This window comes from Nomascus leucogenys, chromosome 16 (assembly GCF_006542625.1).
Source record: "Nomascus leucogenys isolate Asia chromosome 16, Asia_NLE_v1, whole genome shotgun sequence".
NCBI classification, from domain to species: Eukaryota; Metazoa; Chordata; class Mammalia; order Primates; family Hylobatidae; genus Nomascus; species Nomascus leucogenys.
The window spans coordinates 32,707,664-32,722,973 of NC_044396.1; the positions used below are offsets into that span (position 1 = coordinate 32,707,664).

The 15,310-nt window shown below is 34.0% G+C and overlaps 1 protein-coding gene across 2 annotated transcripts in view; it reads right to left on the reverse strand.

Annotated features, from left to right (window-relative positions):
• Positions 1–509: 509 nt before the first annotated feature.
• Positions 510–15,310, reverse strand: part of PI15 (peptidase inhibitor 15) — a 30,565-nt gene continuing 15,764 nt past the window's right edge. For both annotated transcript variants that reach the window (XM_030795076.1, XM_003269454.4), the window contains exons 3-6: positions 11,511–11,629; positions 10,352–10,484; positions 10,116–10,231; positions 510–6,446 (exon numbers count right to left, since the gene is read on the reverse strand). In XM_030795076.1, the coding sequence (XP_030650936.1) occupies positions 6,311–6,446; positions 10,116–10,231; positions 10,352–10,484; positions 11,511–11,629 (504 nt within the window). In that variant the 3' untranslated portion in view covers positions 510–6,310. The remainder of the gene's footprint in view (positions 6,447–10,115; positions 10,232–10,351; positions 10,485–11,510; positions 11,630–15,310) is intronic.

A 15,310-nucleotide genomic window follows, 5' to 3' on the forward strand; every position in this document is an offset into this window, starting at 1 on the left:
CTGGCCGGTGAGATCAACCATCTCATTAGAGATGAAGGAGTTACCCCTCTACAAGGAAGAGCCACCGTGGGAGTCTCCAGCCTTGGGCAGACTAGTGGCCTGAGATGGTGCCTCTCCTTTAGAAAGGCTTAGAAGCCCTCTAGGAAGAAACAAAAAATATTCATGGTCAACTGCATTAATTTTCCTTAGTCAGAACTTCTTGATGTTGTTCTTTTGCTTTCCCTCCATGGAAATATCTTTTATAATGATACCTCAAAATATTTTGGGGGATTTAGTGGCAAAAGAAGGAAAGCAGGAGGGCAGAAAATAGAAAAGGGAAGGAAGAAAGAAAAATAGAGAAGTTGGTGTTCAGTGATGCATTAAAGATACAATCATTGTTGCTTTAGAAAAGTGATTTATCTCTCATCAAAACTGGTAGATGGTCCAACAGGCCAGTTCATCTAGTGTCTAATCTACTTTAAAACTATGAAAAAAAGGAAACAATTAGATATACTTCAAAAACAAGACAATTAATTATACACTTTTATTGAAAGAAAAAACAATACAATTGACTTTAAAAAGCTACATTTGTTATAGTTCATAAGGACAGAGGTTTACACAGGTTTTATATATGTACACACTCACAACACTATATCACGACATCAGAGGCACCTTTTTTGCCACAGCATTAGGTAATGAATAAAACTTCTCCAAATTAATCTGTTTAAAAAATATCTAAAATGATACAATATATTTGAGGATTATATAAATATGTGAGACGTATTTAGATATTTTTTAAAAATAGTGTTTATATATATGCATCACAATCATCTCTAATTCTCAAAATACTATGGTACCAAAATTCTGTTTGTCAAATAAAATACAAGACGCTGCAATATGTATCCAAGCACCAGCTTAGCACAGTATTTAATTCTCCCCCAAACTAAAAGACTGCTAACAGGTACAAACTGAACTGAATATTTCAAACAACCATTGAAATAATTTAAGCCCTCCAATGTTGTTTTTTTTTTTTCATTAGCTGATTGTTTTTAGAGAAAAAAGATGGAGCTAAACCACTTAGATTAATGTTGCTCTGTGTGATAGAATCAATCCTAGGGCTCAGAGAAGAATATTCCTAGGCACTGGAGAAGGTGCGGGGAATAATTAAGTCCATTTTATATATACTACAGGTTGGGGTTTTGCATGTGATTTAGTTCATAGAAAAGGTTCTACTGCTTTAAAATAAGTTTGAAAATATCAATTTGGAAAGTGCTTCAAGGTAAATCTTCCTTGATTATGCTAACATAATTTAAGAAATCTGCCAAAACAGATTACAAAAGAGATTACACCCAGTCAATTATATATCTAAACTGAAAGTTTAGAGTATTATCTATAATAGTTACACGTGATATAATCCTAAGCTTTTACATACATTTTTAAATCTAGAAGGACTTTGAATGGAATAATACATTAGTTCAATAATATGACCAAATAACATTGTCAAATTATAGACCAATAATTAAAGGTGGAGAAATAATAATTTTATATATGAAATTGATTATTTTTCTATATATTTTTATCTTATGAACTGTGCTAAATAAAAATAAATGATCACTTCTGAAAGTGAGACAATTATAACTCTGTTAATTAATTGTAATTCTAATTGTATTTATAAAGCTAACTAAATTTAAAAATATATTTTACCAATACCTAATTCAGGAAAAAAACGCACTTTAATAAGTGCCTCAGAACTGGAAAATCATGGAAAACACTATTAGGAAAGTGGGTGACAGAATATATTAACTCTCTTTTACTCTTAGATACATGTTAATATTATCAAACATTTTAGGAAATATATGATTTAGGAAATATATGATTTAGGAAATATATGATAATTCTAATATTGCACAACAAATTTTTATGGAACAGAAATGGCTTTTGCTGTAGGTCAAGTAGCCATTAAGAATTTGTCTTCATAACCACCAGAGGGCGCCAGTGCCTGCAACATTATTAGCTGCAGACGTAATCTGACCAGTTTAGGTGGTATTTGACTTTGGACATTGTCAAGCTATAAAAAGATTTTAAAAAGAAAATCAATAACTCCCAAAGAAATATATTTACACTCTGCAACATATAAATAATGTTGGACCGTTGAATTAAAACAACAGAGTTAACTTGCCTATTTTTGGTAAAGATTAATTTAACATAGGATTTTATTGATATTTCTGAATCAGGAATCGAATGGATAACACTAAATTTAACAATGAATAAAAGGAGCATTACTAAAGCCATCAACACTAACAGTTCATTTAGCACCATATATTTAGCACCAGAATAGATACTGACAGTTCACACTGAATAAAAAAACTTTAATTGCTAAGAAACTTCGAAACTTATAGCAAGGATATGTGGTAATTGTAATGTGTTTTCAGCACCATTAATCAGTGAAGTGTTAAACCTTCTAAGTTTTTGACTCATCTCCCATAAGTCAAATTTAAACAATAACATAACTTAAAAAATTATTTTGCATGGTTCAAATGATTGGATGTCATTATATGTTTCACCAGCATAAATAACCACAAATTTTTATGAAACATAAAAGCAAAGATAATGTTAGACATTAAGACAAATGTAACTTTATTCTCCCTAAACACTTTGGTAGGTAAGAGCTTCCATCTATGTCAACATTTGCATCCTTCGGTACTGCAGAGCCTGGGTATATGGCTACACAGGAAGAACCTACACCAAAGTCTAAGCATTATTTTTCCTTCATAGACCCATTCAAATTATATGTTTAGCTTGTGCATGTATTCCATAAGCATGGCATGAACACAAAATACTTAAGCTGGCTTAAATATGTATTAGATTTAATTATGCAGATAAGTTGGTTTCACACAGGTACATATTATGAGAAAAATTTATATTGTTTCAATTCAAATATTCTGTGTAAATTGAACTTACCCTAGTGTTTGGTCAACTCTGCGCTAAAGCTGCATGGAACTTTCAAATGAATGTTTTCATAAACTTTTCAAATGAATGTTATGGCGCTGCCAAATGAAATTTGTAGGGCAACTCTGCTGGGTGATGGGCCACAGAAGGGATGATGCTTAGACAATGGAACAGAAGCAATAACAATAATAACAATAATGGCTTCATCCACATTTTTTGAGCAAACTTATCTATCATAACCAGAAACATTAAGACTGTGCCTACACAACTCACAGATAACTCTATAATGAAATCCACCAGTTTAATTCTAAAATTAGAATTTTTCAGTCTTTTGATGATATGGAAGCCCCAAAACCTGTATTGTGAGAATATTGAAATTTTTCTACTGGTCATATAAAAAAATCCACACCATAGAGAAGATCGATGCTGTGGAATATGTATGCCAATTACTTTTTTTTTGAATGACATCTTTCCACATGAAAACCTTAATACTGACAATTTAAAGCTGCTTTTATAAAATAGCTTATACCCAGACCCTTTCTGCCTCTGGCAATTACAGTAAAAAATAGCTATCCTAGCACCATTGTTGCATGCTGTGAAAAATATGGCAGGCTGTGTTGATACTAGCAAACTTTCATTTGCTTTAGCCTGGAAAATAAAATATTTTACATGGCCAGTTTATATTATTAACTTTAAAAAATAGAATTAGAATAACAAATATACCCGTTATATTTTCAGCTGAGTTGTTAAATTATAAATAAACTTGTAGTTTTTTTCATGGTTTGGAAAGGACTATTGCCTAAGTGTGTAGACCCTAGTCTTAATCTGATATATTTGATGATTTATCTGGATTTTTGATATAATCAAAACTTTCTATTTAAGACGTTTTTGTCTTAAGCATGGAAAGATGAGATTTCTGTAAATTGTTGCCATTTTTGGCTTTTTAGTTAATTCTAAAAATCCATTCTTATAAGCATTTATTAAACATTTACTATGTTACAGCCACCATTTAAGAAGCTGGGATAAATACAAAGAATTAAACAGAGTTCCTGCCAAAGAGGGGCTCATGAAAAATTTAACTTAATCTCAAATAAGTGTTTTATATTGTTAATGATAATTTTAATATTCATAAATTTTTATTAATCTGGTAAATTTACCTTCATAAGAACCCCTGTGAAATATGTAGCATATATTATTCTTCCTTAGAACTGAAAAGCGAACTCACAGAAGCAATTCAGCAACAAAATTGGAACTTAGTGTAGCCATCTTCTGTTTAATAGTACTTATTGCTGTTCCAGCAGAATGAATATAGTAAAATCGAAGAAGGAAAAACTTTCTAGATAAATCAAGCCAATATTCCATGAATAAGCTTCCTTTTCAATTGTTTAGATATATTAGAAAAAAGTTGGATTAAGACCTAAATAATGTAATTACTTCTATTCTCCATTTTAATCTCCAAAAATATTTATTTTTTGTGGTGTCTACATATGTGCCCACAAAGGCAGAGCAGTGTGATATCAAAGCATTTGGTCACCATATTCAATTTATAAGGATAATTGGGCTAGTCATTCATTAACAAGTAGACTCAATCTCCAGATGGTGAGTTTCTTTACCATTGAATGGATTTAACGATCTGTCATCTTTCAAAGTATCCAAATGTGTATAAGAAACTGCAAACGTTTATGGAATTTTAAACAAGTAGCTTCCCTCTGTTATTTGCACTCTGGAACTAACCATATTTAATTGTTCTGTAATTCTATGGGAGCATTACACAACCTGAATAAAACACACACACACGTACTTGAAATGCAATATGTTAAATGTCCGGACCAAGATGTTGTATTTCCCTCTCTGAAAGAGATTTCATGATAGGAAAATGTTGCATTTCCAAACTACATGAGTAAAATTTTCATAGTGACTTTGAATGGATTTCCATGATCAAACTCAATGAAGAACTGAAAATGTTTCTTCTACAGAAACACAGAAATAAAGTTGGTAACTAGCCCTTAGAAATGCATTTGAAGAAGGCTACTTTAACAAAATCATGACTGTGTGTGGTGTGCACGAAGGATCTTTCGTACAATACTCAAAGACCCAAGATGATAAGTAGATTGATTCAACGACAAGCTAAACAACAAAGAGATGGAGGTGTCCTCAGCACCTCCACATCTCTTTTTGGAATCCTTTGTCTCCTGCTGAGAGGCCTCAAGATGTACTAGACCCTAAGGATAGCCCATTCTGAAGCTCTCCATCTGGTAGTTAGGTGCAATTACACTTTTCATACCTGTCCACTAAATTTTATTTCTCTTAGACTTCATTAGTTTTCTAAGGGTCTTACTTTCTGTTTTCCAAAGTCACAGCTGTACGATCTGCTCCAGAAATCTTGGCAGTTGTTAATTCTTCCCTTTCCCTTCTCATTCCAAGCACTGTAACTAAATTTCCATGAGAAGCAGAAGCCTTATGTATATATTGCACAGCATGTCTTATTACTTGCTCCACCTACAGGTAAATAGTGCTGTGTCTGCTTCCTTCAAAAATAATTTTATAGCAAAGTCATTAGTCTGCATTATTTCCTGAATACTTTTGTGAGCTTCTTGAGGGCAGGAACCATGTCTAATTATCTCTGCATTATTAGAACATAACTAGCAGAGTGCCTTGCATGTAGTAAGCACTCAACTCATGATGACTGATTGAATAAAATGAGACTAAGCGGAAGGCATATTTGAGAACTTTTATAAGATATAAGTTGGCATTATCCTTTGGCAGACTCAAATAAGAAAAAATATCTCCAGGGGGAAATTCATGGTTGCTTAATTGAATTATTATTTCCAGATATCATTGTTATTTTACAAATTATCATTTTGTGGGTATTATAGAAATGGGTGTTAAGAAGTCCCATCACCTCATATATAATTGAGAATAGTTTTTTAAAAATTTCCCTCAAGTTGACTACTGAATCATATTATCATCTACGTGTTACATCACATATTATATGTTTGTGTGCATATATAACTCCATACACATACATATGTATATGTATACATACACACACTTACAGGTCAAATATATATTTATTCCTTAGGAACATAATGATATAATTCCTTTGGAATGTAAGTTTTAGGATTGGATGCATCAACTATGTCATCATTACATATACAATATCTTAATTTAGGCTTAGAGGTCAGAAAATAGAAATTGATGTTTCAAATATCTCAAAGGATTAAACAAACATGCTAGACAAACACTAACTTACACAAAGGAATACTAAGAGGAAAGCAAGATTAGCACAAAATATGTATAATATGTGCAAAATTCAATATATATATATATATACATGCCCATGTTCCCAGAAATCATTATATTTCCTGGAGGAAAGGTAAACTTATTTAAACCAGTACAGGTAGTTTGACGTAACTCCTGGAAAACACAGATTGTCAGTACAAGATCCCCCATAACTTGGAGGGCAAGATGAACATGGTACCCCTACTTTATATGGTGCTTCTCCAATCCAATTGCCCCTAGAAGGGAAAACAAAAAAGATAGCATTAGTGCAGCCCACCCATTTTTTAAAAGTGGATTGTCCTTAAGCCATATGTTCACATGTATTGACATGTGATGATCTGTTTGAGAAGTTGCTTTAGAAAGTCACTGAAAGTTATAATCATTTCTTCTTTCAATAGTAACTTATTCTGTATATCTTGCTTTTAAAATCTATTCTGAGTATTACACAAAAAATTAGCCGGGCGTGGTGGCAGACACCTGTAGTCCCAGCTGCTGGGGAGGCTGAGGCAGAAGAATGGCGTGAACCCAGGAGGTGGAGCTTGCAGTGAGCTGAGATGGCACCACTGCACTTCAGCCTGGGCGACAGAGCGAGACTCCGTCTCTCTCTCTCTCTCTCTCTCTCTCTCTCTATATATATATATATATATATAAAATATATATATATTTATGTGTATTTATATATTCTGAGTATTGTTGATGCTATGTTAATTTACAGATAAGAAGTGAATGCCTACAACGCCTGATGACACAGAGCCCTGGGACACCAGGGTCATTCCACTCAAATCTCTCTCCTTCTACAGCAGATTTCTGGAGCACATACTCAGGCCATATTCGCTTAAACTTACCCCTTTTAAACTCATAATAATGCTCATCTGAGGATGATTTAAAAAAACAAACTAGTATTTGCTGGGAGGCTTAAAAATAATGAAATGAGTAACAAGTTATCATATACACAAAATAAAAGGAGAGTTATTATGATAAACAAGTTATCATAAATAAAAGGAGATTTGCTTCTGTAAAGTATTTTAGTTTCCCAATCTTCATAAAATGAGATGTGAAAAACTTCATATATGGTATAATGGTATAAACCAATATACCATTATTCTCATAAGAGAATAATGTCTCTCAGGAACAATTAAAGGTGATTTCAAAAGTTTTATTTCATATGCAAATTCATAGCTACCAATTGTTTTAAATTAGTGCTATTAGATTTTTGATAATACTGAACCCATTTAATTGAATTACTTTGTGTTGTCAATATGTTTCCTTCACTGTGTTGATGGCGATTATCATAATAATAAACCAAAATCTCCACTTAACAGAGTTAAAAACTTCCATGATGCCATACTGTTATTTTGCTCTTTTAATTATAAAGGAGAAGTTAATAAATGTGTTTTCAGTAGCGTGGTGATAAGTAACTAGAATACTAAGAAATAGCAATATAGACAGCAATGTAAAGACAGTTGAATGGTCGGGAGAAAATTTGGTTATCGGTGGTAAAAAGTCAGGGTTGAAGATAAGACAACAATAGGTAAGAAGTTAAAATGTGAAACAGGTGGTCCTCATCTTCCTGAAGACCCAACTAAGATCAAGCAGTGACTCATAAAGTACATCTATAAGATATGAAAATATCTTGATCAACCATGCAGTTAAAAATTCAGACTTTTAATTACAAAATATCTACACAGGAAAATCTATCTTTAGAATGAAAAACTTTTATTCATATTACAAAATGAGATGGGATTTTAAGACTGCCCACTTTTATTAAATTTATTCTACACTATACTCTAAGGATAAGCTTCTTCTTGCATAATTTTGATACCATCACAGGCTTGCTCAGAAAGGTTCAAGAGGGACCCATTATCTTATGAGTGTGGCTTGCTCTCTTATCTTAATCCTGTACCATTCATAATCTTATTTCCCTCTCTCTCTCTATATATATATTTTTTGAGACAGAGTTTCACTCTTGTTGCCCAGGCTGGAGTGCAATGGCGCGATCTCAGCTCACTGCAACATCCACCACCCAGGCTCAAGCGATTCTCTTGCCTCAGCCCCCTGAGTAGCTGGGATTACAGATATGCACCACCACACCAAGCTAATTTTGTATTTTTAGTAGAAACAGGGTTTTGCCATGTTGGTCAGGCTGGTCTTGAACTCCTGACCTCAGGTGATCTACCCGCCTCAGCCTCCCAAGGTGCTGGGATTACAGGAGTGAGCCATCGCACCCGGCCCTCCATCTATGCATTTACCCAAAGTTATAAAAGCATATGGGCCAAGCTAATGCTATCTTAATTTAATCTTTTTGCCGATTTGTTTTACACACATTTTTGGAGCACATATTTTTAGAAACAGAAACTTGGAAATAAAATTGTATTGTAAGTAAAATTATTACATATTTTATATTATAAACTTTTACATAAATCTCAGATTTTATTGAATAGAGGATAATTATATTCAAAACAGTGAATCAGCCAATTTATACACTTATACTATTCATTCTTTTATTTTATGCTATTCTAACTAAATTATTTCTCTTTCTCTCTCTCTTTCACTTATCTCGCTCCCTCCTTCCATTCCTCCTCCTCCTCTCTCTCTCTCTCTTTCTCTCTCTCCCTCTCTCTTTTTCCCACTGAATAACAGTTAGACTTGACATAATTTCATATTAGGTTTGGAAGAATTATATTCAGCTACCAATCAGGATTTTAAAACCTTCTTCATTACTTAGTTTTCAGAAAAATTGTTCTTTATTACAACTGAAATGTAGCATGTTAATGTAATATCTTAATCTCTTGGACCTATAAGGCAATAATATATCTCACTGACAATATTAGAAAATTATAACTATGGGCCAAAAATGAATAGTTACATAAATGAAACAAAAATCTCTTAGACTATTTGGTTACTAATTGGCCTATTTATGTCAGTGAGAAAGGGTAAACGCTTCATAGGAAAACACAATGTGTAAAACTAAAATTTTCATACAAATGTACAATTTTAATGCTTTTTTTAATAATGCAGACACAGTCTACTTTCCAAATCTTCCCATTCTAATAATTATGAAGAGGGGAGCATAGGGAGAATCACTATTTTTCTGACTTTGTAAAAACACTGCCACTGGCATACTACCACATAAATGAGTAATGCAGTTATTTGTGAAACATTTTCTCATTCCCTCCCCATGCTGGAATAGCTGGAGAAAATCTTTGTTTGAGACTTACTTTGGAAGACACCAAGAGTGTCATAAATCCTTTGCACATTTTGGTATTTATTCCAAATGGGAACAGAATTGTGTATAAATATTGGAACATTTTATCATCCAAAGAGTTATTGTAATCAAGAGGCATTTTACCAAATGCTGATAAATGTTTATCCTCATAAATAATGTTCACAAATATGGCTATATCTTACAATGTTTGATTAATTTCCATAATCCATTTTGTATGCCCTAGGATGAAATTATGAATTTTTAAAATCTAAAAAATAAGAGAAAGAAGAAGGAATTGACTTCCAATGCTTTGCTAAAAAGGTAAGCCAACATTTTTGTACTGATAGATGAGAATATCATGGAAGATTCTTTCTTGATTTATTTTATATAGCTATTTAAAACTTGTGTGGCACAGTGTTTATTTTACAATTGCCATAATTAAAACATATGGTAAGGAGAATTTAGTGAGCCCTACCATTTCAAATTGCTTTGCCTACAATTTTGGACTAGAATCCCTGTCTTTGTGAAAAGTAACCTTTCAGCTAATCTTTTTTCAGAAATATTGGAAGGATGGTGGATTTGAGGATTAGAGGCCATTATAGCTAAGCCTTACTCACTTATCTGTCACAGATAACTATCAGCCTAGGGATATTTAATGTCTTTAAAGGATCCAGGAAATAGAATCCAACCTGGTACTTACTTTGGGGCATAGTTGCATACCAAGTAAACTGCACGTCGCCAGACAGATCCCCAAACATTCATGTTTTGGCAAGTATGAATTGCGCATCCTATCCGATTGGAAGTGGCCCAAACCATCTGTGAAAAAAACCAATATACTATTACAGAAGTCAGAGCTAAGACAATGCATGTCCACCAAAATAGCATTAGCATATTTTAAAAGTATGAATCAAAAATTAACAAGGTAATTGGAATAACCTGTGTATAATGTGTGCACATGGGACCAAAACATCTCATAGGACATCTGGGATTGCAATCCTGAGGATATGGAAAAGCATAATCTTTCACTTCATCATACCATGGCTTGACCAACTGGAGAATAGAGCGATATCTGCATATAAAGAAAAGAAAGAAACCAGAGTGCAGCAGTGGTAATATGTAAAGGACTCATGTTACACTGTAAATTGATTGTTCTTTTTGCAGATTATTCGCGATGATCCAAGAGCACGTCCGCCCCTCACAATCACCATCACCACCTAGTCGGGTCCTCTATTCCTCCAAGTAGGGCCAAGCATGGAAATGGCCAGGGCTGGAGTAAGTGATTCTGTATTTGTCTAAACATGTGTCTGGTCATTCCACGAAGAAAATGCAAATAATTTCAGGATTCATCAATGTCTTATTTAATCCATGTCGAAAACTTCCTCCATCAGAATTTTATAAACGACCCAGAATTAGATGTATAAAAGTAGTCACAATATTAGAACCCAGTGCATTTTTTTTTCACTTCAGTCAGAATTCCCTTAATTTTAATAATAACACAGTTGATTTTCCTTCCCTATTTGAGGGAGATGGGTATTTGGAGTGTTGGATAACGACATTGCACAGTGGCAGAAAAATTACCCTAGCAAATGGGAATAACTTTTCCCATAGCTGCATACATATACCTGCATGTATATGTGTGTATAAACATATGTAAATGCCTACATCTTTATTGTATATATTTATGAAAATGCGGGTATATGCAACTATGGGAAAGTTGCATGCATGTGCATATGCACACACACACGTACACACACACACACACACACAGCCTCTGCAGAGTCGTGGGGCTTTTTCCTGAGATGGAGGGGGCAAGATACAGCACAGGCTTGACTCTTTCTGAGATTCTGTGAGCTCAAAGAAAAATCCAGGCTAAGGGAAGGTGTTCCAAGGGTGAAAAGGGGAACTGGCCTTTTAGCCTAATTAGGTAATTCTGGAAGACATCCAAAATATTCATAGGCCAAGCGTTAGTACCTGACACATAGGGAGCATTCAGTAAGAATTTGTTGATATTACTTGAAATTGATGTAATTCCCTCCTAGAGTCCATAATTAATAAAGCCATATGGATGAATTGCATCAGTGAAACTACTTCCTACCTTCCAGTGCGTACAGATAGATTTTGGCCCAAAAATCTCAGTAAGTAAGAAGGTCCATGGTCCCAAATGCAAGTAGCCGCCCAAGCCTCTGCCGATTTCGCAAGATTTTCATCCCAAACCTGTAGGGGCAAAAAATCTTCAGCGTTATAGGATTTGCTAATAACAAACAAAAAGCAAGATGAAATAAATGGTGCTACTATTTCCTAGAGTTTTTGTTTGTCTGTTTGTTTGTTTTTGTTTTTGTTTTTTCTGCCCAGGCTGGAGTGGAGTGCAATGGTGCAATCATGGCTCACTGAAACCTCCACCTCCCGAGCTCAAGCAATTCTCCTGTTTCAGCCTCCTGAATAGCTAGGATTACAGGCGCACACCACCACACCCAGCTAATTTTTGTATTTTTCATAGTGATGGGGTTTCACCATGTTAGCCAGGCCGGTCTCGAACTCCTAGCCTCAAACGATTCGCCCGCCTCTGCCTCCCAAATTGCTAGGATTGCAGGTGTGCACTACCACACCCAGCTAAATGTTGTGATTTTTAGTAGAGACAGGGTTTCACCAAATTGGTCAGGCTGGTCTGGAACTCCTGACCTCAAGTGATCTGCCCGCCTCGGCCTCCCAAAGCTTGGGGATTACAGGCATGAGCCACCACTCCAGGCCTCCTAGAGTTCTTTTAATTCTGGTTCCTGAGACTGCTATAACTAAAAGAAAGCAAATTCAGGCCACTGTTATTCAAAGTTCTGTAATGCAATATGGTTATACTACAAAAAATTACTGCCTTTTCAGTGTCATCTAGATCCAACATTCATACATCAGTTTTAGTAAAGAAAAGGTTAACAAAAGTACCATAACTAGTCGTAACTTGGGGACAACTCATCCTGACTACTGAAATTTGAATCCAACAAAGTCCATTGGTTTTCCTAGAGATAATTTTCACAGCTATCAGAAGCCATGATATTAATATATTTTAAGAAACAAAGATGATCTAATTTATTCAAACTGATTTTACCAAAATTAATAATGTCTAATTTTATATTGCAACATATAAGGTCATACTCTATTATGGTATAATAAAACCCACAGAGTCTACATATATAATATAATTTGAATCATTAGTGGTAATAACAATAATACTATGAGAATTTACATTCTTGTTGGTATAAACTAGAAACAAACTAATAAAAGTAACACTGCTACATAGTGTTATAAAAACATAGTACTTCATGGTTCAATTAAATGAAGAAAAATAGCAACTGTTGCTTTCCTTTATAGAGGAAGCTAAGTTAATAAGGATGTTAGTGATGTATGGTAAATTTTCTTTCACTGAAAAATATCGTAGGACAAAATCTGAATGAGCCATGGATTTAACATACATTCATATTAGTTACCATATGGATTGACATACTCATTTCCATAGCTGCAAGACGAAATCAAGTCTAGCATTTGCAGACCTGCCAGTAATAAATCAGTTCTGAAATGGTAATCTATTTTCTAGCAAGTCATAAGGTACAAAAATACAGAATAGAGAATATTTATAATTCTTATACACATTATAGAAAAAGAAGTTTGAAAAAATTTCCCAAGTGGTAATATAATTTAGTGAAGTATTTACCTGTTGAAAATAATTATTTTAAAATTGGTTTCATAGTTCAATGTCATGGCATTATTTCCTAAACTATTTATGATATTTATGTATTATTCTACCTGGAAAAATAGTGTTCACATTGTGAGTAGAGAGTGGTTAGCAGCATATTTTAGAAATTGAGACCTTGTGTGAAGAAGGAAGCAACAGTTTTATAATCACTTATATTTACATGGAGCTTATATGAGGAGGTAGGTAAATGTCCTATTGATCTTTTTTGTTCTACTTTTCCTCCATCAGATTGTGTTCAGCTAAGTAAGGATTAGTAGCTATGCACTGGCAAGTTACAAGCTTTCAAGCAAACTCATGGGAATGCTTGACCATCTCACTGAAAAGGCTTCATTTCCCTCAAGGATAATGGATTGCATAGATTTATTTAATGTAACAACATATTTCATTGAAAGAAACTAATTTAGTGACTTTAAAATAAAATAAGAAAAAAAGATAAACTCTTCATGAGACCCTCTTACCTCAGGAGGCCTACTTTCAAAAGACATTTGTTAGTTATTCAGAAATAGTTTTAAATTAGGAAAAACAAAGTCATCTTACATAAATTGACCTAGGATTGCATAAAATAAACTCACTCACAGAGTTCATATAAAAATCATAGTATTCTGGGGCTCAAATGAACTTTAAAAAACATTTTGTTTGGTTGAAAATTGATTTATCAAATATTTTTTCTTCTGACCAAATATTAACAGAATATGGATTCATAAAATATTGATTGCAGTTCACCACAATACAAAACATTACAATTAATTTATAAAGGAATTCTGATGGAGTAGCTTCAACAAATTATGTCCCCTAAAAGGTTATTAACAAATTAGAGTTACTTTGGAAAAAGTACATGTAAGCATTCTGTACATATTGGGCTAGAGTGTGCACTCGGATCTATAACTGCTAAAAACACTTTCTTATGATCTTACGCTAAAATATTAGCAGAACACGCACACATAGCGCTGACCTGGATCAGTGACTAATCTAACCCTAATTCCACTGCTAAGGTCATCTGCGACTGAGGCCATGTCAATTATGATCTCCCAGTTAACTCATCTGTAAAATGAGATTGAATGAGGTCATCTCCAGGGTCCCTTTCATCTTTAACTTCTTGTGATTTAGATACACTTGAGTAGCCCTAGCATCAGAGCCAGGAAGATCTGTGTTCTACTGGCCTGGGACTTCCTCAGTTCTGGCGTTTTCCATATCATGGAGAAGGCAAATCTAGATTACTTTCGAAATAATTAAAAATATTCAAGACATTTCTCTTTCCTTATCTCACTCTCTGTATGTATGCCGAAACATCACATTGTGTATGTTAAATATGTACAGTAAAAAATAAGTAATGAAAATTAAGGCATTTAACAATTTTAAAAGTAATTTACCATATGTAATCCTATCTTTATACTCATTCATACATTGAAAAGCTAAATATTGGGTATGTCAAAAAGATAAACTAAAATGCTCATGCCTGAAAAATATCTTACAAGACCATCCTTTGTTAACTATTATAAGGAATTTAGATATGAAGAAAATGTGTTCACTGATGTCCGTGCTTTTTGGTATTTCTATGCACAAATATTATATATTGGAGAAGGTAGTTACAGGGAAGGAGGGATAATTGCTTTCTCTCACTGTGTTTGCTTTTAGGAAACTAGGAGGTTTTCTACCTGTCTCCATGTACCTAAAGGAAGGCTCTGGAAAGTCTGACAGGTACTGTCAGACTCCCACATGGAGACAGGACTGACCTACCTTCTGATGCCCACTGCAGCAGAAGTCAGAGGGCTCCATGCTCTTTCTTGCCTCTCTGTCTCCAGGCAGAACTTGCATCTACTCAAGAGGGGGAAAGTCTGGCTTGAGTAGTGAGCTCTGAAATTTGGGAGTTACATCATATCCTCTGGTAAAGCTGAGACCTACATTTACTTTCTCTGTCTCTCTCCATTGGTTACAATTCCCAGAGAAAGATGGGTAAGTGATTTATCCCCTTAGTCTCCAGTTATTTAAATTTATTACTATGATGAGGTCTTTTAAGTTTGAAACTGACAAGCAATGATGACTTTATTTAATAACTATCAGAACTATATGAAGAGAAGTTGATTAATGGGTACAAATATCGAGTGTGGTAGAAAAAATAAGACCCAGTGCTTGATAGATAAGTAAACTATAGT